General features: G+C 37.6%; 1 protein-coding gene across 7 annotated transcripts in view; it reads right to left on the bottom strand.

Moving 5' to 3' along the window:
• The window catches only part of nalcn (sodium leak channel, non-selective), a 78476-nt gene that overhangs the window by 6308 nt on the left and 46225 nt on the right, over positions 1 to 25943 (bottom strand). For 6 of the 7 annotated variants that reach the window (XM_028435632.1, XM_028435631.1, XM_028435636.1 and 3 more), the window contains 24 exons: positions 20241 to 20377; positions 18025 to 18166; positions 17841 to 17914; positions 15046 to 15147; positions 14890 to 14959; positions 14710 to 14801; positions 10620 to 10742; positions 10406 to 10462; positions 10180 to 10300; positions 9963 to 10094; positions 8903 to 9070; positions 8586 to 8690; positions 7577 to 7683; positions 7377 to 7497; positions 7197 to 7295; positions 6332 to 6425; positions 4207 to 4313; positions 4020 to 4094; positions 3785 to 3904; positions 2469 to 2537; positions 2250 to 2398; positions 2049 to 2142; positions 1080 to 1212; positions 843 to 958 (listed from right to left, as the gene is read on the bottom strand). In XM_028435632.1, coding sequence (XP_028291433.1) covers positions 843 to 958; positions 1080 to 1212; positions 2049 to 2142; positions 2250 to 2398; positions 2469 to 2537; positions 3785 to 3904; positions 4020 to 4094; positions 4207 to 4313; positions 6332 to 6425; positions 7197 to 7295; positions 7377 to 7497; positions 7577 to 7683; positions 8586 to 8690; positions 8903 to 9070; positions 9963 to 10094; positions 10180 to 10300; positions 10406 to 10462; positions 10620 to 10742; positions 14710 to 14801; positions 14890 to 14959; positions 15046 to 15147; positions 17841 to 17914; positions 18025 to 18166; positions 20241 to 20377 — 2607 coding nt within the window. The remainder of the gene's footprint in view (positions 1 to 842; positions 959 to 1079; positions 1213 to 2048; positions 2143 to 2249; positions 2399 to 2468; positions 2538 to 3784; positions 3905 to 4019; positions 4095 to 4206; positions 4314 to 6331; positions 6426 to 7196; positions 7296 to 7376; positions 7498 to 7576; positions 7684 to 8585; positions 8691 to 8902; positions 9071 to 9962; positions 10095 to 10179; positions 10301 to 10405; positions 10463 to 10619; positions 10743 to 14709; positions 14802 to 14889; positions 14960 to 15045; positions 15148 to 17840; positions 17915 to 18024; positions 18167 to 20240; positions 20378 to 25943) is intronic. The other variant, XM_028435637.1, reaches the window with a different exon arrangement.

Below are 25943 nucleotides of genomic sequence, written 5' to 3'. Positions count from 1 at the left end.
AGGGTGATTTGCTCCATTCTTACTGCAGGGCGAGCCCAGACACCTCGCTCCAATTTGATGACATGTTCCCACTTTGATGACGAATTTGACTTGAAACTGAGCTGGAGAAGCCACGCTTCCAGTAAGCTCTCTGCCGTGATTAACATGTAAGCAGACACGCCCACGAAGGTGAGAATTTCAGCGTCCTTCGCGCAGCGCTATATATGTATTTTACACAGTCTATGTATGTACCTGTGAATGCCCCGCCCCCATGCTTTATCTCGTGTTTATAAAGCAGCATGAGCTCGGCCACAGAGTGGGTGGGAGGAGGGCGGGCCGTCCTCTGGCCCTACGTCACCGTGTGGGGAGGAGGAAGTCAGTGTCCCGTCTATAGACACGCCCACTCCTGAATATGCATAAGTAGGCTGAAAATCAGCCTGTTTGTGTAGAGTTGCTCAGAAAGTGACTTTTCAGAGGCTAAAACTCTGGAAAACAGGAGAGTTTGGGAAAATTAACCTCAAATACTATGTTTTTGGGGTTCTTAGAACAAATGGAGATGGATGAAAAATAGCATGACATGGGACCTATAATGATTATACAATATTTTGACATGTTCTTTACTAAAAAAAAAAATGTGGTTCTTTTATTTGTACTGTTTCATACACTCACTTTCTGTTTCACTTCATTTTAATACGGCGACACTCCCACCAACGAATAAAAAGGCAGCTTTTATTAAATCAGCACCCACTGTTTTAATTAATGACTTTTTCTGTTTCCTAATGTCTTCCTCCATCCAATCAGGCCTTCTAATTAACTCTAACGCAGCTCCCCCATTTCGCCCTGTAAGTTCTCCATATTCTCACCTCTCGTTTGTCATCCACCATGTTCCAGATGATTTGGAAGTGCCTAAGGTCATTATAACTCAGCAGCTGGTCCTCTTCAGTGGAATAAAACAGGGAAAAGTTCTCCACAATGATGGCTGAGGAGGACGAGAAGAAGGAAGTCCCAAAATGGTTTGTTTACTATTGTGTTAGTGGTGGTGGTTTGTGCATTGATGACACAATAAAACCAGAGTTATATACAGTAAGATGGACACTGACCTACAAGTAGGTTGAGCATAATGTAGGCTATGATAACATAAAAAGAACAAAAGTAGATAAGAGCTCCAGCATAGTTGCCGCAGTCGGTCTCCCAGTAGCGATGCTTATCCAGGGTGCAAAACGGCGGCTGCACCTGCACGCAACAATGCAGGATGATGAAATAAAACAAGGCGCATGACCCCGGATAAATATTTAAACTTTCAATACAAACCAAACCTAAACTATAAATATAATCTATTTAAATGCTAAAATCGTAAACAAATAATCTACATTGTTTTTCCATCTCGGTAACAGATATTCTTTATCTCTGTTTGTCAGGGATGGGGTCAATTACATTTTTCAGTTACAAATACATTTTCAGTTACAAATACATTTTCAATTACCAATGTTTGATTACAATTCAATTATGATTACAGTGACCAGCTTTTTTCCCCAATTACAATTAAATTACAATTAATTCTTATCCTCAGAAACTCAATTACAATTAGGTTCTCAATAACTAAAGTTCAATTACAATTAATCACAGTTACTGAGCCTGAAATAAATAACCTAATAAAAGTTAGCCTTCCTCATGTGTTAGCTTTCTGTTAGCATAAAAGGTTCTAAATCAGCTGTAAAATACAATATATACTAAAAAAACTATAATTATTTCTTTCCTATCTCTTGGTTACCTTGTTAGGATTCCTAATTTATAAAAATATCGGTATTAATATTTTTGGTGTGGGCGTCTTAGCATTTATCGTGTCAGTATACGCCTCGATTTCAATTTTTTTATATGTGTAAAACTGTAACATGGTTCCCCAGTTTTGCATTAAATTATAATTGAATAGAATTTTCATGGCAATTACAATTACAGCAGCAACAGGTTTTTAAAATTGCAAATGCAAATATAATTATGCCATAATTGTAATTAATGATTAATCACACGATTACAATTATAATTACTGTCTGTACATGACTTTGTTTTACCATGCAGTCGTGCATGATCTTATTCCAATCTTCCCCTGTGACAATTCGGAAAAGAACCGTGATAGCCTTCCCTGCCGTGGAGAAGTTGGCGTGTCTGGAATGAATTGAGACAGAAAGAATGAAAAGTGCTACATCGACATGTCTCTTGCCATTTAATCCAACACTGCTCTTAAAAGGAGAAATCAGGACGTCCATCGTTACCGGTTTATGTTCTCCCCGTACTTGACCGTCCCAAATAGAACGACTCCAGCGAAAGCGTAGCAGAGCAGAAGCAGAAACATGCCGACAATGATGAAGAAGCTCTTGTACATGCTCACTACGACGGTCAGCAGCAGCATCTTCAGCGTCACCTAAAAAAACCATACGCACGTTTAGTCAAACTGCTTTAAACACCGTTCGGCTGCCCACAGGTGAACTCACATGTTTCCCACATATGGTGAAGAACCTGAAGACGATCACACATGTGCCCATCATGTATGTATAAGCATTCTATGGAGAAAAACACATTACGGTAGTTCATCTTGTGCAGAATTGGGGATCAATTATATTTTCCCATTACAATTACAGCTTCAATTTTCCATGTTCAATTACAGCTCGATTACGTTTACCGTAAACAGCATTTTTTTAAAATTACAATTAAAATTACAATTATCATTCTCCCCCTGTAAGTCAATTATAATTACTTTCTCAATTACATTTAATCACAATTACTATGCCTTAAATAAATATCCCCTATTGAACGTAATCTTCCTCTTGTGTTAGGTTTTTGTCAGCATCTCTTATGATAACAGGTCAGTTTTGACCCATGTCTTTAATCAGCTGTAAAATACACTAATACATATTATCTACCATCTTAATTATCAATAAAATTACTGGTACTAATGTTTTTAGTGTGGTGCGTCTGAGCCTCTTTTCTGTCAGTATACCCCTAGATTTAATTTTCTTTTAAAATGGTAGTGGGAAAAGTTGATATGAAATTATTAACTACATATGTGTAAGCCATAGAACTGTAACATCAGGGGTGAGTATTGGTAAGGATGTCGCAATACGATACGTATCCCGATACTTGGGTCACGATACGATATTATCACAATATCACGATACATTGCAATATTCTACCAAGTTAATATCAAAATTAAACGTAGCGATGAAAAATGAAGTTGCTGTATATGTTCATCAGAAGATTTTGATCATTCAGAGGACAAATTGAGTCAAAATGATTTGCTTCAATTATTATTATTATTATTATTACTATTATTATTATATCTACAGCGCCATCTACTGGAGTGGAGGTGTGGAAGGTTTTTATGTAGGAACAGGAGCTGGTCAACATGCCCAGTAGTTAGGCTGCTCCGCTAAGAAATGTGAAAAATACAATAAGAAAAATATTGATTAATTATCAAAAATAAAATAAATAAATAAAAATCGATGAAAAAAAATTGATATAAATTGGCACCTAAAAAGAAAATGCAATATATCGTAAAATCAATATTTTTTTCCCAGTTCTTTGTGTAATTGAATTGGAATTCCCAATTTCTAATTTCCATGACAGTTACAGTTACAAAGTCAATAATCTGACTTCAATTACAAGTAAATTACGATTAAAACAGCTCAAGTTTATCTTGATTACAACTAAAATTACATCATATTTGTAATTAATGATCAATTACACAAATGTAATTATAATTGACCCCAACACTGGTCTTGTATGTTATAAATTATCTTATAGGACTTACCAGTAAGGAAAAGTGCAGAACAATCCAGATGACTCCCAGTGATGTGACTAATAAGTCATAACGATTTCTTCTACTTTGCCAGTAACCCGCAGGAGACATGGCTATCAGCTTCATCGTCACCTAGGTAACAACAACAACAACAACAACAACAACAACAACAACAACAACGACAACAACATGCTTTGTTATCAATGCGGTCAAACGTCTGACGTTATGATATAAGGGCTCGGCTCACCTCCAGCACAAATATGAAGGTGAAGACAACAGACATGGTGGCAAGAGGAAATGTGACTTTATCATCGACGTCCCACTGAAGGAAAAAACAATTGAGTTTACAGTGGAAAATCATTTTATTTACAATGGAAATATAGAGATCATATATGTTTCTTTTTTTTTTTTGAATAAACTGCATAAGGCGTTACCTTTACTGACAGTAGAACAGATTGTGCCAACACCAGCACTGCAATGCCACGTTTGAAAAAGGGATGTTGAGTAATGTCGTACATCTTGGCACGGAACACCCCGTTCTCTGTTAAAAAAAAGGTCAGACAAGGTTATTTCAAACCTTAACATTCAACTACCTGCACATCAAAGGTAGAAGTTCACCAAGTCAAATTCCTCGTGTGTATAACATACATTCTTGATTCTGATTCTGAATTATATTACATTTGAATGGCTGAGGGTGTGTGGTAATGCCTCCCTTCGTCCAGCAGAGGGCACAATTGGACTGTTAGATTAGGAAATGATGCTCCACGTGGTCAAACATTGATCCAGTCTTTCATTCACTAGTTGTGTATTGTACACACCATTTCCTATATGTGCAGCGCTTTGCAAATAATTAAAACCCACTTGTCTTAAAGAAAGAAAACACATTATATATAATATATTTATGGAACATTTAAAAAAATACCATGTGGTAGAAAAGCAAATAACATTAAAATGTTTTTCATGTATGACCAATTAACAAAAAATGGCACATTAATTTATTCATATTTTATGCACTTTTTTGCTTAATTTTATACGTTCAAACACAGTCCATAGAGAGCAGCTATGTTCGGTCAATGTCAAAATGATTCCCGTATTTTTATAGTGTTTTTCTTCACATTTCCTTTAATATCGTTTTATTTATTACTGCAGAAAACACAAGGACGTGCGTTGGAACTACTTTATATGATAAATGCCATGAGATGACTTTTGTTGCATTTGGCGTTACATAAATAAAAAGGGGTGGAACTAAATTGTAGACAGAGCTTTCACATACAAACAATGATTTTATTAGTTGATAATTCTTTTGTAATATTGCCATTAGGTGATAAATCTGGTAAGCACTCTGCACGTATGTAAATTATACACTGTGAAACCTATACCTTATACACAGTACTTCATGTTGAGAAAGATTCTAATTCTATCCACTGTAATACAAACATACTGTATACATTTTTTCTTTGTAAATCAGTTACAGCCTTAAGTAGATTGACAATCAATACACATAAAATGGTAACAATTCTTCAATATTCAATTATGTATGACTGTAGCATATACAGTATGGAGGAAAAACCTTTGCAGAACTGGTTACTTATCTAATATAATTTCTGTGTAGACAGACGTCACATTTTCTTCAGTTTTCTCTCTTTGCACCATCATGTAAGTGTGAAAATGAATCATTAGAGCCCTCAAAATTATCTAATCATCTAAATGCTGAATAATAATCTACATGCACACATCCCATCAATAACAGGTTTAGTCATAATGAATCCGTGTATCATTCGTTAATTTGTTTTTCATTATGTAACAAAAACATGGAAAACAAAAAAAACACTCATTATTTGATATTTGTTTCTAAAACCAAAATGAAAAAAAAAGAAAAAAAAAAAAACGCCTTGTTTTTCAAATTCAACCTCTTTTGCTTCTGTACAGAAAATGAAAAATGGAAAAAGAACACCTTTATTTGTTTTCTCCATTACCGATTTGCCAAAGTACGTGACTCGGAAGTGAAGCGTTACACATTCCTAGATATCTTTAGCTCTGCAATACTTAGGAGTCTCTAAATCCTCCGAAATGTCCGTGAGGAGGTTCTGTGCCCAACACCAGCTAAAGCGAAAATGACACGTTTCAGATGCACAGTTGGAAGCAACAATCTTGTCATGCCAAACTGCCGTTAGCATAGCCGTTAGCATAGCCATTAGCATAGCCGTTAGCATAGCCGTTAGCGTCGGATGAGAGTACACTTCCGGGTCATGTACTTTGGCCAATCGGTAATGGAGAAAACGAATAAAGGTGTTCGTTTTTTGTTTTCTGTACGGAAGCAAAAGAGCTTGAATTTGAAAAACAAGGCGTTTTACGTTTTTTCATTTTGGTTTTGGAAACAAATATCAAATAATGAGTATTTTATGTTTTTGTTACATAATGAAAAACAAATGAACGAATGATACACGGAGTAAAATGCAGATCCTGACTCTCATATTTTGTTACATATTAGATCTCTAAACATGAGCCCCATGTGTTGTGTTGTGTTGTGTTGTGTTGTGTTGTGTTGTGCAGACATACCCGGGCGAGGAGGGAGGTGCAGAGGTTGAGCTATTTTCAGTCGACTCTTTAAATCCTCCCATCTTCTCTGGTCCACAGTTAGCAGAGCTGTGCCCTGGTAGGGGAACCACTAGGTCAACCAGGTAGAACTGCAACATCATTGGTTGTCATTTCTAATGGTTTACTTTGAAAAAATAAGATGAAAAATGTCTAGAAAATAATCTAAATATTTAAATATATACATACAGTATATTTTAAATATATTATTTTAATTATTTTACTTATTCATATTTTAAATATTAGTATGTGCGTTTAATAGTATTGTGTACTCTATCTATTTACTTTCACTTTATTTTGTGAATTTTATTTATACATGTATACGTGCATATATCTATAGGTATGGGTGTGTCTATATATTTATATATTTATATATATATATATATGCGTACAATATTGTCCCTAATATTCCTACTATTACTATCATTGCTACTGTTATTATTGTTAGTTTTCTTTTGTTTTTGTTTATCCTTGAGCCTGTTGTTTTTAATGCATGTAATTACTATACCAACTGCAAAAATCTTTGTTAATTGAGTGCCAAAAATGTGCAATAAAAGGGTAAAATAAAAACAATAAAAAAAATGAATATATATACAGTACATATATAATAATCTAAATACTGATGCACTTGTATGCCCGTGTAAGCTTGAAGCCGACCAATTGAAATTCTACTCTGTGGTTAAAAGTGTTGATTTTTAAATTTTTTAATAAATATGTTGTGGTATGATGTGTTTGTGTGCTAACAATTACAACGTTACAGCATTTATTTGGCGTAACTAAGATTTATCCATAACATATGGTTGATGGTGTGCATGTCTTAGGCCCTTACTTTGTTTTCATTGAAGTTTGCAATGACAACGCCCACAAACAGTGTGAGTCCGATCATACAGCCGAGAAAAACAAAGACATGGATGTAGATGCCGTGGATCTGCAGACACAGAGAAAAGTAAACTAAATATCATCACATTTCTGTTAGTTTGGTAGCAAGCGGTAACATTGCTGTCAGTACCGGTCCAACCCGATGAATGATGACATCTCGGACCTCCACCCATCCTTTCAGTGAAAGCACTTCAAACAGAGCCAACATGGCGTTACCAACATTGTCAAAGTTGAAGTTTCGTGGGTTGGCCCTGGGATGGAAGTCAAATAAGTAGATCATAAACACAAAATGCTGCATTTTACATTATTTGACTGTGTATTAAACCATACCAGACTCTTGGTACCCAGAAGCCTGGCTTCTTCTCTCCAGGTTGCAGTTTTAAGTTGAGGTTTCTGGAAACACTGACATTTATGCGGAATATACCATGACAATCCTCCTGGAGAAAAAAATACACAGATTTCTCATTAAAACAAAAAAAATACATAAGTTGTGTTGCACTTTCATGTCATTTGTTTGTTTTTAAAATATCTTCTTTTTTAAATATACAGTTACCTATTTTGTCATTCACAGTGTTACCAGTGTTGGTTCACTGTGGATCGTGTTCATTTTAAAGAAGATAACAACAATTAATGATGGATTTAAATTGGACTTTGTGCATTAGCCTGGTTTAAGATGATTTTTAGCTTGTTTTTGGTGATTTAGCAGTGTAACACCTGTGATTATTATTATTATAACCTTAATTTTACCACGAGAACCACGTTGAGATTGATAATCTCTTTTACAAGTGTATCCTGGTCGAGATTGGCAACAGCACAAAACCAGTAAAAGTTTTATAGAAAAAGTATGCATTAAATTGTAGTTTCAAATCCTGCTGGCAGTCCCTCAGCTCTGTCATTAAACATACAGGCCAAGTTGTCTGATTATCACCCTAATATTTCAAATATACCAGTGTTTATGTCGCTTTCTTTTGATGTTGTTCTAATTTACATCATGTGCATTGTTTATGGTTGCTTATTCTTCAAGTTTTTTTTGTTTGCCATATAAACTCATTTCTACATTTTCACTATTCAGCTTTTTTACTTTTTTTTACATGTTTCTTGAAATTTTACATTATGTGAATGTATTTCTTTAATATTTTTTTATGAGTATGAGAAGCTTAAGGCCACAGAAAAAAAGACTATTTTCAAGTTGGAAAATTAGTGGAAAGAATACCTGGATGAATTACGGCTTCCATGAAAAAAGAATAAGAAGCAGTGGTGTGGTATAGGCTAAATCTGACTTGTACGTATATACAGGACAGGGATGGTTTAATGAGGAGAGTGAGTGTTTTTGCTGTACCCGTGTAATCACGTGGGGGTCGTTGCATTTGGCAAGCTTTCCGGCAAACAGTTGAACTCCAAAGCTTGCAAACACCAGCATTAGTGTGAGGAGCAGAATGGAGACCTAAAGGAGAATCAATCAAGAGTTAAAGCCAAGACGATTCAACATAATCTGAGTTTTAGAGATTAGAGGGAAATCTAAGGATGCCACACAGCTGTGAAGACCTCGGGCTGGAAAATCTCTTAAATCCAGTCGTAACCTGTAAATACTGCACAAATCCTAGCTTTACATTTCAGACATATTAATCTCATTTTAATGCTAGCATGATTGCTCACCAATAAAATCTCCTTAAAGCCTTTGAGAACCTCCCGTACCACCTTCCTCATCTGGGGAACCAGCTTGAAGATCCTGAGCGGGCGCAGGCAGCGCAGCATCATCAGCAGCTGAGCCCCAGAGTCAGGAGGGACGTCAGGAGGAAGCCAGCAGAGAAAGATCAGACTCACCTGCAGTAAATACAGAAAGGTGCAAAAAAAATTTCGTTTTTGCACACAATGTGGAAACGGATCAGACTAATTAGCTTCAAATATACACACTAGTGCCAGGTGCAGACCTTGCTACATTTATTGATTATGTAAATTCATTAAAGGTGCAGTCTATGGCTGTGTCCCAATACCCACACCTGTGCGAAGCGTGCATGTAAGCGGACTTTGATAAAGGAAATTACCCATAAGTCCTTTTGTCATGTGAAGTTCCAATTTAAAAAAAACAAAGAATCGATGGTGGACAAACTCTCACAATAAACCCGTTAGCAGCAAAAATAGCAAAAAAATGTCTTTTCAAGTGTAAGTAAGGTATCAATTATTTATTTACATGTATTATATTAAAATACATTTTGTATTACAAGTAGTACATATCAACGCCATCTCCCCATCACGATTCATGACATCATGACTCAGGTGGATGACGTAGCCACAAACTGTCCCAATTCTACCATTTAAGCACTTGTTCCCTTAAACCAAATGGGCCCTTTGTGGAAGTGCGTAGTGTGGGTATTGGGACGCAGCCTACAATGTTGAAAAGCTAGCAAGATTTGAGCGAGCAAGACTTCCTCTAAGCTTCACCCTCCATTTACGCTCCCGTCAGGGCCCCGTCCAAAGCCACGCCCCCACAAACCCGAACTGGTATAGAATTGGCAGGAGAGTCGAGAACCAACTGTTATGGAAATATCGCTGTAACACGACTCAGCTATTTCAGCACATTTTCGAGTGTGATTATGAGGTTACAAACATATTTATTTCTCATTTAGAATTCACCAAACTTTTCTTATCTTTTTTCACATTTTTTACCCTTTTAATGTTCAAATGTATCATGTTTTATGGCATTATGGGTACATACAAGATAGATGAAGATATCCATGACTCCTCCGAAGTCTCTGATGACAGCTGTCGGGGTAAAGAAGAGTCCGTCGGCCATGATCTTCAGGTTGAGCTCAATGCTCATGAAAATTACAAACACATATTCCCCAATCTGAAATGAACAATATGGTTTCAACATCGGTGCATTCTTATTAATAATGTGATTTTATTTCCTATTAGTCCATATTTTTGAATACCTGAAGTGTGGGAACCTGCATAACCCTGGTGAAGGGTGACTCAAACATCATGGAGATGCATGAGCAGATGGTCACTACGATCATAACCCAGTCCAGATAGGTGACCAATCCCAGGAGATCACTGAAAAAAACAGTCACAAATAACTCCTACTTTCCAAGCAAAAAAAAAGATAGTAAAGTATGTGTGAGCAAATGAATTGTAAGCACAAAAACTTATTTTACTTACTACAGCTGATGGTATTTAGTGTTCTTCACTGCTCCTGTGATTGGATCAGTTTTGGATCTGGATATAAATCAGTAAAATATGACAAAAATCGGAATTTTTGATTTTAAAAATCAAACAAAAATAAAAAATGTTATTACAGCAGGAACTAAACATGCAAAAATAAAACCATAAAAAAAAATCAACAATTAATGGAGGGCATTGAAACCAATCTTACGCGTTAAAGCGAGCACGAACAATCATCCTGCAGAAATTCCTAAACCTGTGTTCACGACCGACGATGAACAGCGGCTTATCGAAGTATGGATGGTTTTCCCTCAGCTCCTCCTCCTGAACTTTTCTGCTCAGGCACAGAAAAAATAAACAACTATACTATAAAACCACAGACTATAGAAAATGATTGACTGACTGTAACTGTGGGCACCAGGTAGCCCTCATGAACCATGTGAGGTGCTCTCAGGAACTCTCGTCACCAATGAGCTCCATCTAAAATCTGATTTACTTTCCAGGATTCTTTTACAAAGATAAATACATATGACAGACGCAGATAGTACTTAGTAGTAGGGATGTAACGATTCACTCAACAACCGATACGATTCGATTCACGATACTGGGTTCACGATACGATTCTCTCACGATTTATTTTACAAAATGGGACTGTAGACAAATTTTTTTTTTTGGGAAAAAAACTAGAAAATACTGTATTATTTTCCTTTTATTTTTCATTGTCAAAAGAATTCCTTGATAAACTATTCAAAACAATGCAATTTAACTAAAAATAAATCTTGAATGAAATAAATAAAGGAATAATACAAATGAAAATGAAGCCTATTAATTTAAATTCTGGTTCTATAATAAACAATGCAAAACTGCATAATAGTTCTTTTTCTTTTTAAAAGTGCAACTGAAAATGTATTTTGTGCCTAAACAATTGGACTTTAAAAAAAAAAAAAAAACGTGATTACACTGATTTACGTCATATTTTTTTGGACCAGCAGATGGCGCTGGTAACACAGTGGTCGGTTAGCATGCAGAAATTCTTGCAATGAAGAAGAGAAGCTATGCTAGCAGACAGAGCTAATAGAAAAACGTGACTTTTACAGATATTCTTTCGGTGCTAAAGGGGTAATGAATCATTTATTAACATATTTAAGAGTAGAAGGCAGCCAGAAAGAAAGTATTAGCAGACTCCGCCCGCCGCCTACACTTGTGGATAGGTTAAAAAAAGTACTGCGATTCAATTTTCTGAAAATCGATATCAACCGTGATACCTATGAATCGATTTTTAACTGCCTTACGATTAATCGTTACATCCCTACTTAGCAGGGTTAAATACTGCTGCATGTGATAAAGCTTTAGTATTAAATTAACCATCTATACATGTTTATTTTTCACTGAAACATTGTGACAAATGTTGTGCTATGTTATATAATATGATATATATTTTTTTTAAATTCAAGTTGGATTTTCATAAAATATAGAACAGAATGGAATTATTTTACAGTCATTGCACAAAGTACAACAAAATTGCACATGCACCTCCCAACAACATTCAAGTAGACAGTCATCATAAGAACAACATAAGGTACGGTAAAAAGTCTGTAGAAAAAAAAAAAAAGTTAATCAGTATAAAAGTTAATCCGAATAAAAGTGAATGGGTATAAAAAGTTCATCAGTATAAAAGTGCATGGTATAAAATGTTAGAACATTTTCCATTATATTAGTAGTGATGAAGGTGTTTAATGTGTGCGTTTATTGTTTAGAGAGTGAATGCAACACGACTCTGCAACATCGCATGGACATCGGGGGCAGTGCCTCTGGATTGGCAGACCGGGGTGGTGGTCCCCCTTTTTAAGAAGGGGTACCGGAGGGTGTGTTCCAATTATAGAGGGATCACACTCCTCAGCCTCTCTGGTAAGGTCTATTCAGGGGTACTGGAGAGGAGGTTCTGCCCCAGGTGGAGGAGTTCAAGTACCTCGGGGTCTTGTTCACAAGTGAGGGAAGGATGGAGCGAGAGATCGACAGGCGGAATGGTGCGGCGTCTGCAGTGATGCGGAGTCTGCACCGGTCCGTCATTGTAAAAAGGGAGCTGAGCCAAAAAGCGAAGCTCTCGATTTACAGGTCGGTCTACGTTCCAACCCTCACCTATGGTCATGAACTTTGGGTCATGACCGAAAGAACAAGATCACGGGTACAAGCGGCCGAAATGAGTTTCCTCCGTAGGGTGGCTGGGCTCTCCCTTAGAGATAGGGTGAGAAGCTCAGTCATTCGGGAGGGGCTCAAAGTAGAGTCGCTGCTCCTCCGCATCGAGAAGAGCCAGATGAGGTGGCTCGGGCACCTAATTAGGATGCCCCCTGGATATCTCCCTAGTGAGGCGTTCAGGGCACGTCCCTCCGGAAGGAGGCCCCGGGGAAGACCCAGGACACGCTGGAGAGACTATGTCTCTCGGCTGGCCTGGGAACGTCTCGGGGTCCCCCCGGAAGAGCTGGAGGAAGTGGCCGGGGAGAGGGAAGTCTGGGCCTCCCTACTGAGGATGCTGCCCCCGCGACCCGGAAACGGCTAAGCGGGAGAAGATGGATGGATGGATGGATGGAGTGAATGCCTGACAGTATAAAGCAATATGACATAAAGTGTTTGTTATACGATAAGTTAAAATTTGTTTTTTAGTAGCTAGAAAAATAGGAAGATGATAATTTCCTATGAAATGTAATGAAAATGAAACAATTGCATAAATTAGGAGAAATAAAGTGTTGCATGTTGAAACTTAAACATTTCGTAACTTTTTAAGTTACTGCTAGCCTTCCTTATTATCTTACCCTCTCATTAATGTGAAACCGTGAACGTTTGCTACTTAGGAAGTGCTTTTCAAACTCCCAAGTGCAAATTGTTGAGGAGTGCAAGTTCTGGGTTTAACTTTGTCTAATGACCTAAGATGGGACAAAAACACTAATCACACTGTCAAAAAAGCTCATCAGCGTCTCTTCTTTCTGCGGAAACTTAGAGAATTTACAAATAACTAAAATTCTGCTTAACTTTTATCGCTGCACCATAGAAAGTCTGCTTGTTAGCTCTATGACTGTGTGGTTCAGTAACATCACACCCTCTGAAAGGAGAGCTCTGAACAAAGTGTTTGCTCTGCGAAAAGGACTGTGAGCTGTGAGCTGCCTGTTCTGGAAGCTCTTTATGATTGTAGACTCTTAAACCGAGCTCTGAAAACCATCAATGACTCTTCTGGTACTGGGCACCCTGGTAAAGCCATGTTCCAGCTCCTTCCCTCCGGGAGAAGATATCACTCGTTGAGATGCAGGACATCTCGCCACATTAACAGCTTCTTCCCACGAGCTGTTATTAGGCTGAACAAAGCACTTTGAAGGCTGTTCATGCACTTTTATTGTGGTTGTATTGTGTTAAAGGTGCAGTCTGCAGCTCTTACAAAAGTTACTTTTTGTCATATTTGCTAAAGCTGTCACAATGTAAGGACAGCTTTACATCAAACTAGCAGTTTGTGTGAAAAAAACAGTCTCATTGAGTCCCCACTGCTGCTCCTGCAGCCTTTGGCAGATTGCCAGAATGCACCGCGACCGAGCATTGTGTTTGATGGGCTGTCTGACAGCTGTTGCTCACAGGCCCCGCCCCTTTCCCGGAGCTAGAGCACCATCTTTTTTACAGTGTATGGTCTGGAGGAGTAGAAGATGGAATTAGCGACTTTATTGCTTGAAAGGTAATTACTGCTGCTTGATTTACATTATGTTTGATTTGTAATTGTTACACTAGAACTCTGTAGTTCATGTGCGCGCAGCAGCCTCCGTGTGGGCTGCTGTAAGTCACACTGCGTTGCTGCTGCTGTGTGTGCACATAGAGAGAGAGAAGCACTGCAGTAATATGCTTTTAACAGAGTATGTCATATTACTGTGATGTTGCTGTCGGACTAACGTTAGCCTGTTAGCTCCTCTGAGGGAGGGACTTTGGAAAGTTTGGAGGCAGGGCAAGAGAGCAGCGGGGAGAGAGGGGAAGAGAGGGATCTGAAAGTCACGGACTGCACCTTTAGGTAGGCTATACAGTATATGTGTTTTTATCGCCTCGCTTCATAGTGTCAAATGTTTCCCTTTGAACTTTTACTGCGTTAATTTATTTAGTCTATTTTTGGTGTTTTGTTGTTGCTCTCTCTGGTGCATACTGGTGCATTTTTGCACAAATATTCCGGACTATACAGTACATATAAAGTAGCTCACAGCTTCAGAAAGGTTTGTGACCCCGAATTTACACTCTCACATATGTTGATTATCTGTGAGGATTTGCTAAAGTACCTTTTCATCTCAGCTTGTTCTTTTTTTTCTTGGATCATCTTGATCTCGCTGTCCTCTCTCTGAGCATTACGATAGCGCACTGTGCTGGAGTGCTGGGCACACAATCAAACAAATTATCAAAACAATTCTCTGAATCCACTCATACCATACAAATGTTGTCATTTTGTGTCTCGTACTCACATCCTGAGTGAGAGTCTCAAGTGACTTCCCGCGACTGATCCTTTGACTCGTTGAGCCATGTCGTAGTGATCTACAGATAAAACATCAGGTTTGGTGAACACGTGTGGGATTACTATCGTTTGTGTTGCAATTAGTGGTCGTACGAGTGAGTCAGACCTGCGTTCTTGTCGTATGTGATGCTGCACACTAAGGATGGAGCGTTCTTTTGCTGGCTGGCCTTCGAAAGATCCACTCAGAATACGCTGCGTGGTGCAGGCCCTGGGAAAGATGCATGAATAATTAGAAACTAGCAACTAAAGGGATACAAAGGGACAGGAACAAATGTGGGATGAAGTCACTTCAACAAATTTCCAGGACATTTCACGCACTTCGGTCTCCAAAAATTCTGAATTTTTTTTACTAATTGTTCCCTGATTATTCAAATGGCACTCTGTAATGTTTTTGTTTGATCGAATACATACTTTTTTCAGATATGGCCAAATTAGTGTGTCGATTTTCATTTCATTTTCTTTCATTTTCAGCTTCCAATATCTCAGGAACTACACCACATAGGAAACTGAAATTTGGTATAGTAATACAGCTCCACCTACTCCCTCGAAATAAACAAAATATCTGCTATACATTCTTTCTGGTGGACATACCAGCCCCTCAAAATTGGAAAAAAGCTTGTCGGGATTTGGGACTTAAACATGTTAGGCCCTTCAGTAAACATCTTTGCATGTGCCTCAGCTCCCTGTAATTTCATCAGCTTTAAGCTATGTACATAGAGTGTTTAAATCACCAATGTTTAGTCAGATATATGCATTGGTTTTCCTTGCCACATAAGTGCATGTGGGAACGTAAGAAAAAAATCTGATCTCTATTTTAATTGTAGTTTAAGGATTGCTCTTTCTTGGTATTTAAATTTAAAAAAATTATGCGACTTCTTGATTTTTATTTTGGACATAAACTTTGGGGTTATTTCACTACTCGCGAATATTGAAAATCCTTTACATGAGGCCATTGTAGCTTACCTCTATGTCTTATAATCATTTGATGTTTATTAGTTTTTCCACTAGTAACGCACAAAAATTGACACATACCCCCCTCACTAAATTGGCCATATCTCAAAAGGTATTAATCCGATCAAATTAAATAATTACAGTGTGACTATTGAATGATCATGGAACAATTGGCAAAATCTTCAGAATTTTATGAGGGCCATTTTTTTAAATGACATGGAATGACCCTTTATGGATCTTACAACACATATATCCAAATGCAAGCGTTATTATTTATAAAAAGAAAAAAAAAAAAGATGGGTGTTTGTCAGACACTAAACATTTTTTTTTTTTTAATTAATTTTTTTAGACATTATTATAGGCACGCACATTTTGTTACATTGTTCACATGAGTCGGAAGTGTCCTGCAATCATTCTGTTTTATCTGTCTTTTATTTTAGCCTACTGTTATCGTATCTTGTTACCTTGGTTGTACTGTTCTTTATTTAAATACGTTTCCTTATGTAGATTTTATTGCTTTTACACACTTACTGTCTTGTTTTTCTGCTTGATTTAAATTACTTTGAATGTCTTGTTGTTCAATTATGCTGCACTAATAAATGTACACATTTATTCATAACAAGTAGGCATTACTGCTTGCATATGCCACGCCGCGTATGTGTTCTCCCATGCTGGTATGCAAACGTAATGGTGCGTTAGTGTGGATAATGTGAGTCCAGACAGAGCGTGCTATGACTGTTGATGTGCTGTCTTTCTTTCGGGGCAGACGGATTGAAAGGAAGAGGGAGTGGAGCGGGCCAGTTAGACACGTTGCCAGCAAGTAAATCCGCACTTAGTGCTAGCTCAACCATGCTGAACAGCCAATTATCCATTTACTTCACTGCGACTGTCGAATGATCAAAACTAAAGTGTGTGTATTTATATCTGTGTGTGAAAATGTATTGTCAATACAGCTGGGAATGTGTCAACATATGTGAAACAAGCAAAGTAACTCACATTAACATTGTTCTTCTAATAAAATGATCAGAGAAAAAGCTGACTGCAGTTGTGGATTAAAGTTAGCCAACACATGTTTTCTATTTGCTGTATTGTACAATTAGCGATTCAAAAATGTACTGTTGAAGATTTAACATACTTATAAGCAGTGGTTCTCAACCTTTTCAGCCCGCGATCCCCAAAATAAAAGTGCCAAAGACCTTTATTTATTGATCTGAATAATATCCACTGTTATCCAGGGAGTTTATTATTATTTGGGCCATAATATATAGTCATCATAAAGATGTAAATCCTTGTTTTAATCAGAAATAAAATGGGTTAAAAGTGAAAAATGGAGGAAAAGGTGGTGAAATGGGACTTTAAAAACCACAGAAATTGATTAAAAGTTTCAAATTAGATTGGCCAAAAATGGACAAAAAAAGTGGTAAAAAGGGTTCAAAGTGTCAATATAGGCTTAAAAGTGGCAGAAATGGGGGGAGGGAGGGTTGGGGTAATGTCATTTAAAAATTAGAACCAATTAGTTTAAACTGGAAAATGATGGGGATGACAAATTGTGAATGTTGTTAAATTGGCAAAAATAATCATGAAATATGGTGAAAAGTGATAATAATGGGTCAACATATGTTACAAAAAGTAGTGGAAAGGGTTTATAAGTGTCGAAAATGTCTTGAAAGTGGAAAAAATGTGCAGAAAATGCATTGAAATTTGATGGAGAAGTGTCAGGAATGGGAGTAACGTAGCAAAAATGTATTAATTGGAGCAAACATATGGCAAGTTTGGTGTAGGTAAAAAAAGTAGTAAAAATAAGCAAATATTGGCTCAAATTGTTCAGTAAATATTCTTAAGTTTCTTAAAAGCATCTGGCGACCCTCTCCCAGTATCTTGCTAACCCAAACTGAGAACCCCTGGTTTAAAGAATATAAAGCCCACTGCGGCAATGTACACCTATCTCACCGTAGAATCTTATTGATTGTAGTTTCCTTTTCCAAGAGATTACGAGCTCTGATGCTAAATATTGACCTGCGGAGCTGAGGAAGCAGATAGTGAGAGTTCATTAGTTGGTGGTTTAACTGAGGTGTGAGAAAGGGCAATCACCTTGGTATCCACTTATTTGTGGAAGTGCGTCAGAGGAAAGTACCTTTTGGTCTATGTACTTGTTGTCCTCGATGGCCGAACGTTTGGAGTGGTCACAGGAGGATGAAGAAGCAGATGGGAGACGGCGGAACAAACAGCTGGTGTCCTGCTGCTGACGATCAATGAACTGCTTCATAAAACTCTCCCTGATGTATGCATCAACACGCACACACACGCGCACACATTAGAGCTGTTGAAACACTAAGGTAGCCAGGCTGCACAACGTGTGAGAAAAACCTCTTGCTGATAAACTTGATGGTGTGTGCTGTAAGTATCTTCAAACACTTAAGTATATGCATGATATAAGAAACTATAGAAAGTAACTAGAGTTTGGTCAATGAAATCATGCTGGTCTTTAACTGTTCACATAAACTAAATTGTAATGGATAAATTACACAATTTCAATCTACCATTCATCATTTTCAGACCCGCTTGTTCCTGTTTTTCAGGGTCGCAGAGCATAATTTCAATCTACTGCTCTAAACCTACCTATAACTTCTGTGTTGGAAATTCATTGATTTGTTTAGTATTGCCATAGGAATGTATGAATATCCCTAAATCACCATAAATAAGAAAGCACATATTTAGGTTGTGATTAATGATGTATTTCTGTAATATCTTAATTTCTGTGCATATATATGTGTATGTATTTATAAGGAGCTTACAGATAAATCTTCTTACTTTGTGTTTTTGACTTGTTATGGAGACACGAGAAGAAAACAAATATCTATTTGGCTTTTGCATGAACTTGTCTATAAAAAAAAACATAAATATAGATTTTATACAGTTTTAATTTGGGCAGGGTTCTCACCAGGAATATTTCAGGGGGTGTGGCGCGCAGACAATTTTGAAATTTATAACTCTTTGAATGCCAAAATTAGTGAATTAAAGCTAAAGTTGTTTTTTTAATCTTTGTTACTGTCTTACTTTTAGGGGTGTGTCATTCGATTCGATTCAGGGTGCTACGATTCCATTAATCAACAATTATTACGATATTTAAGATTATCACAATTTTTTTATGCATCTTTCTTTCTTTTTCTCACTTTGTGGCTATTTCATACTTTTAAACAAGGTATATGTGTCAGTATCCATTCAATAAAGTAACCAAACAAATGTATCACTATTATCTTTATTTATATCCAATCACCAAATCCAACAGTAATCATATTACAAAAGAAATAAATATATATAAAAATAACTACATTAGTTTGTTCAGCTAATTCAATCTGCTTATTCAGTAAAAATAAAGACTTCCAAAACAAAACTAAAATGAGCAGCATGAATCCCACAAGAAACTTCCATTTTACTATGCACAATCAAAGCAGCTTTAATAAAACCTACAATATCAGCTCTCATAACACTTGGATGGATAAAAGAACACAATGAATTATTAATGGCAGGGACTGAAAGTGCTGAGACAAATGTGCAGCTGTAAGAAAAGGAGCTGGTGGTCAACATGCTTCCATTCACTGTGCTCTGCTGTGCCGTCACACAGCGCTCCGTGTTTCTAGACGGGTTGGTTGGGTGAGTGGGTGGGTTGGTGGCCAAAATCGCCACCGACCGCTGGCACCAACTGTCGTGGTCCGGTCCCCCACTGAGGACAGTCCGTGCTGGGGGTGAGGGGGGTCCTTCCTACCTCAGCGAGGTAACAATGTCCACTACCCCGGTAAGCGCCAAGTTGGGAGCAAGGCAGTGCCTTCGCAAACGGGCCCTTCCAGGTCACGGAATGTTTGAGGCTCCGCGCACAGCGGAGTACGAACTATCCGCACTTCTCGAAGCTTAAGTACGTGCACGGTTATTACAGTTACGTAAGAAGTGGATGCACACAGACAGCATCGGGGGCAACTAAAGGGCTGCAGGGGTCCTTAGGTAAAGACAGAAGCATCCGAGCCAATCGCCTGTATAAAATAGACGGTGCAGCTGATGTATGTGTTTCTGGGTTATTCAGATTAAAGAGAGAGTTAAAATAACCCGTGCACACCTGGGAGTCCCTTTAGTGTCCAAGTGTGCAATAATTATTACGACGGTACCGTTTAAAAAAGGAAAAAACATCAGAAAATCCCCCTATGTTGCTGAAAACTGAGTGTAGGGGGTGCCATTGCTCCATAGGGGACAAAAATTACACCGTCATGGGCCCCTACGCTCAACAGCACTGGCGAGAACCGTGTTGGATTGTCTTTTATTGCATGGCAAAACATTGAACTGTCTGTGAATGAATACCTGATTCTGGGCACAGTGAAATCAGATGGGAGCTTGGAGATCTTCACCATCTGAGGCCTATTGGGGAACTTCTCAAAGATCCGGAGGCGGAGAGGGAGTTTTTCCTTAGTGTCGGCATTGGCTTCACTTTGCTTGAGCTAAAAAAACAATAAAAGAGCCAGTTTAGACAAAACAGGACATCAACACAAACTGGTGTACTAGAAAGTGTCTTAAGAAGGGGGAAGAGATGCAGGGATTTAAATGGGAGGCACGGTTAAGTAACAGCACAGGTGGCTTGGGTTTCAGGTTGGCAATAAATTAGGATTTGTTTCCCCACGGCAGAGTAAGACGGGTGAAGTCATATATTTTAAACAAATGCTACATTTGTAGCTCAAATTTGGGGTGTAACAATATGATATCACCTGATGATGGCAGTACACACCTACCTACCTACAGCATACACAACACAGGATAGACAACCACGATGAGGATGAGATCCCACTTACTTTTGTACAAAAAAAGACAGAAGGCAACAAAAGAGAAAGAAAGATTACTTAGGGGTGGTTAGTGGTTAACAGAAATGGAAAGGACAGATTACTGTGTGCAGGCATCAGCACTGTGGTAAAGGCATGTGGGGCGACAAAATAAGATGACAAAAAGGAATGGAACCAATTATTTCCTTTTAATTACACATGGAGGTGGCTGATTGAAATTCCCTTGCAGGTATTTTGTGTCTGGAGATAACCCCTGATGCAAGGCAAATGAAGCGTGGAAGCAAGCTGCTTTTAGAACACTGGTGAGTGGCAAATTATCGTACAGAGAGGGGGAACTGCTGTGAAACACACTCACTGAGCTCAGAGGATGTTTATTTATTCTGTCAGTCGCATTCCGCATGTCTACCAAGAGCTATCCCTCAGTCTATTGATTTGAAGGGGTATTACTGTTTGCACTTCCTATGAGTGTCCATATGACGACGTGAGACTTTCTTTTCTGAGTGATGACAGTCAACATTATGAGAAACCTGAAAGCAGGGAAACTAAAATAGTAGCGTCTTTTTCTCTGAGTGGGTGAGTAGTTGAGTGACAAACTGTAAAGCCAGAATTATGCAGGAATATCTTCTTGCTCAAGTTTTCAACTGTACCTGTATTACTTCCAAAAGTTGTTCTCCTCCACTACTGATGCCAGTGTGCCCCCAAACCCACTGCCAAAGTGAGTTGGATGCTGAAACTATTGATGCTGATTTTGTGGCTTTACACGGAAACACTCAAATACGGACTAAATGACTACTCTGGTTGACTGAATGTTGTTCCTTTCTTGCCGAATCTGTCTTTGTTTTGGCGCCATGTATGCATTCTTCTCAGGGATTCTTAAAGTCACTATCCGGAGTTTCTGAGAAACGTCTCGATCTCCTGCCCTAAACAGCCTCACTTCCTCCCACTGCCTCTGCCAATCTACCAGAAGCCACGCCTCTACTTTTCTGCACACGCATCGTGGGACATAACAAGGTCGCATTGATATAGGTCTATGGGTCAAGTAAGAGCCAAAATCAAATTTACTTGTTTGCTGTTGTGACGCACGGCCTTGTTTCCGTACACAGTTCTGCATTCACTTTGATTGACAGTCTCGAAAAAAACAAGAAGTCGAAGCCTATTCCTATCCCTTTGAAGGAGGGACTTATATACATTAATGTATATTGGTATTTTTTCGCATTTCAAAAGAATCATACATAAACACAGATTTCTCAGAAACTATGGATATCAGCTTAATCCCACGATGCAATGCGCAGAACTTTTGCGGCCATTTGTCATCAAACTCAATGCTAGTTAACAATATTGCAAGCGGAAATTTCAAACTTCAACATTTATTTGTGAGAAAACTCTGCTGTTTTTCAAAAGAAATAACTCTTATTTATTGATCTATGAGGCCTACGCTTTGTCTCTATATTTACCTCTGCCAAGGAGGTTACGTTTTATTGTCTGTGAATAGTCTAACTCTATGAATGGACAGATTTTGATTACATTTACAGGAAATCTCTGTAATGGGATGAGGAACAAGTGATTTGATTTTGGGGATGATCCAGAACAATATCCCGAATCTGGATCACTTCTAAAAATAAATTAAAATCCCTATGTTCAGCTGTTTGAGTTGGTTCAACAACAACTCTTGCTGGTGACTTTGTGCATTACATGCTCTAGTCATAAGTTTCATTTTACTTTCAGTTTTTAGAATACAACAGCACAGCCACGGGATAGAAATTTCTTCCAAGCTTTTGAAGTGTGAATGATCATGTTACGTCAGGATCTCTAAACCAGATACCTGCTAATATCTGGCAAAAGGATATTTGGCGCTTGGCAGAGGTTTGCGCTCTTTGACTGCGCTTGTTGTGTTGTAAAAAAAAAATGCTTTTGGTTAGTTGCCAGCAGCTTTAATCCCAAACTAAATGTTTTGTTGGGGAATAACAGAGGCAGACATTAGAACAGGTAAGACAGAAAAGTTATTAGATGAGAAAAACCAACTAATCAAACATTTGAGTTAACATGACAAGTATTTTTATGTGATTTTCCGTACCGCAGTTCTGTTAGATAATACTTTGGAAAGCGCTGAAGTCACCTTAAATCATATACCTATATATGAAACACAAAAACAATTATGCATAGAAAAGCACAGACACATCCAAAAAGAAACTACACCTAACTCTAATGGATCCCACTGTTCCCTCAGGTCCTAATCAATGGAGCAAAGTCAGCAGAACAGAAGGATCAGTCTGCACTTCCTACAACTTTTGTTTTGTACTGTTTTGTACTTTCTGGTTCTCTCGGTCTATGTGCCTCCCTTAAGGTTTCACTGAGTGTATTGTCCTTAATGTTTTGTTCTCCTGAGGAAGTGTTCCTTGCTTTTGATTTTAGCCTCTAATCCTTCCTCTTTCTCTTATTCCATGACATAAGTATGAGGACAAATGAGTGATAAGTGTTAATATTTGTCAACAGATCATTTTCGAGAATAATGTTAAATGCAAACAAAGAAAGGGTATGTAAAAAACATACAAAAAAATATATCCAAAATTGTCTTTTCCAAATGAGGTAGGGCAATGTTCGGGTAAAAGAGTAGGACACAACGTTAAATGAGTTAACTACGTAATCTGATATGCATAACAATACAAGTCTATATGCTCTCTGTAACTTTGACTTAATTCTGTAAAAGGTTGACTTAGTGAGGAGGTGCACCAACACACCTCTATCAATCAACATTTACAGAACGTGTAAACACAGCGAGACTTCAATGCAGTTTGTATTGAGAATCAATGAGTAACACATGGGAAACCATGCACACAAGAAAAGGACACCTTAGCCAGGTTCATTTTCAGTGGATTATAGGTTCTACTGCATGAACTGTACTCAAGTAAACATGAAAGAATGATGGATACACAGCTTTTTTGGGCTTTTGCATAATCAATATTTTTACATCAGGATGCAGTTGCCATGGATTATCCAATCTAATGACTTTATATAGTTGTTGAGGAATTTAACAGGTATATAGAAACCAGCAGTGATCCTTCCTTTAACAGAGTGAGTGACTGTACCATTTTCCTAACTCTCTAGCCCTTCCTAGTTCAAACAAATGTGGATGTTAGTACCTTATTTTGACTAATGACATACACAACCCGTCACATGAATCCATTTTATATGATAGATCTAAATCTATTTAAGAAAACATAACTAACTTGTATAAGAATATCTTCAATTTATGGCCTTCAAATACACGTATTATCCCTTTATATGTGGGCATTGCCTTTTTGGAGATTTTAGCCAATCAGCATTCACATATCATGTTGTCATCATGGCAGGCTTGTATATTTCCGATGTTACTCTACCGTAAAATAGCATTTCAATCTCACCTTTTAGTTAGTTATGCGTCATCCAGTTCCTTGAATGTTATGGCATTATTCCTAAAACTGGGAACATTACAATGGATACATTTTGAAGTTGCACTTATCAGGAAACAAGATATAGGACTTGAAATTGAACAAGACACCTAAAAATGGGTAAGTCTACATGCAACCATCGGAACGATAGGAAGCCTTTATTCATAGTGTTGTGGTGGTTTTGATGAAAGAGACAGTTAAGCTTTTAGGGTTGCTGGGCAGATGCGGATACAGGGTTTATGTCAAAGGAACAGAACTGATCAGTATGAGATTCGGAGGTTAACCTGTTTTCAGCATGTGTGAATCTACTGCTGCTCACTGCTCTCAGGGTTATGTGTGCTGCTGATAGCTGTAGTCAAAACAAAGCTGAGCCTCTTCAAGCAGAGAGCTTGCTGTGAGCTATCAGTGTACGATGGTATTTGGCCTGTTTAGGCCAGTCTGACCAAAACTGACCAGGAGAGAGTTCTGCAATTACATATCACATAGAACCAGTAGGAATTATTTAAATGGTGCACTTTTTTGAGTAATAATCACTATGTCACATCTTGTTAAACATGTTGACCTCCACAAGTGGGTGTTTAAGGTGCTTTTTTTTTAATTGCATATGCAGCTTCTAAATCATCTCTCAATCCTACCAGTAAAGTTGACATAGTCTTTCAGATGAGATATCTTTGAAATTTGGGTTAAGTATCCCTTTATTGCAATCATGCTACTATAAAGTAAAATAAATCATGTGTTGGGTGTATTTTACAGTCAAAGATACATATTCATCATGTTTTTTTTGCAAAATGATCCTAAGTTGTATTATGCATATGCTATGCTGGTGTGTGAGCGAGTGAAAACTGGTACTATTTCTCTTTGTGTCGCAGTGAACAGATGATATATCAAAACTAATACTTGGCTAGCCACTGATGAGATTTACTGCAGGTTACTGGAACAATAGAGCCAGGACTAATGTGTTTTGCCTTCTGAAACATTCAGGTGACCTAGCACTACTGTGCCTTCCATTATAGTCAATTTCAGGCTCTGCTGAGCAAAGAAACTTTCAACCCAGGATTCTCAAAGCTTCCCTAACTATACTATAAGTGAAGTAAGCTTAACAGTAACCATTAAGGTTAGACCAAATTCAAAGATACAATATAGTAGTATAGGAAACAAAACACTCAAAACTGCTGGTACACAGGTAGGGCAAAAAAAATAGAAATGCTTTTAGAAAAAACTAGATTCTAACTGTACACATTAAAAGTATTTTACTCATTTAACATGAACAAATGTTTAAAGTATGGAAATCTTCAAATTTTTTTTGAAAAGGAGCAAGATAGTTGCTGATATATGGTTCATCATCACATTATGATACATGGAAAGGATCGTGATACAAACCAACTGTAGAGCAGAGAAATATCTGTTTAATACAGCTAACATCTTTATAAGCAAACAACAGACTCAAAAAGTCATACATCTAGACATCTGTTGTGAATACAAATCATATAAACATGTAAGGACATTTTTTAGTAGATTATTTTATTGCTGTTTCAATTAAATTAATCTAACCGTTGGAAAGTCAACAATTCACTACGGCAGAAGATTTGTTACCTAATTCCCCAACTTTTTATGTAATAAGTTGTTATATTTAATACATAAAATAAATGAATTGTCTGTGCAGCAGATCTCTCTGTCCAACACAAATTTCACCCTAGGGAGACTAGGAAAAACACTTTGACTTTTACTTTGAAAATGTGAATGGCATCAGTATGAATTTCTTCTTTTCTCTGCACATACAGACTTCTACACCTTGAAAAACC

Source organism: Gouania willdenowi, chromosome 21, assembly GCF_900634775.1.
Source record: "Gouania willdenowi chromosome 21, fGouWil2.1, whole genome shotgun sequence".
In the NCBI taxonomy this organism is placed as follows: Eukaryota; Metazoa; Chordata; class Actinopteri; order Blenniiformes; family Gobiesocidae; genus Gouania; species Gouania willdenowi.
Note: the sequence above shows the minus strand (reverse complement) of the source record. Positions and strands in the feature narration are given on the sequence as shown.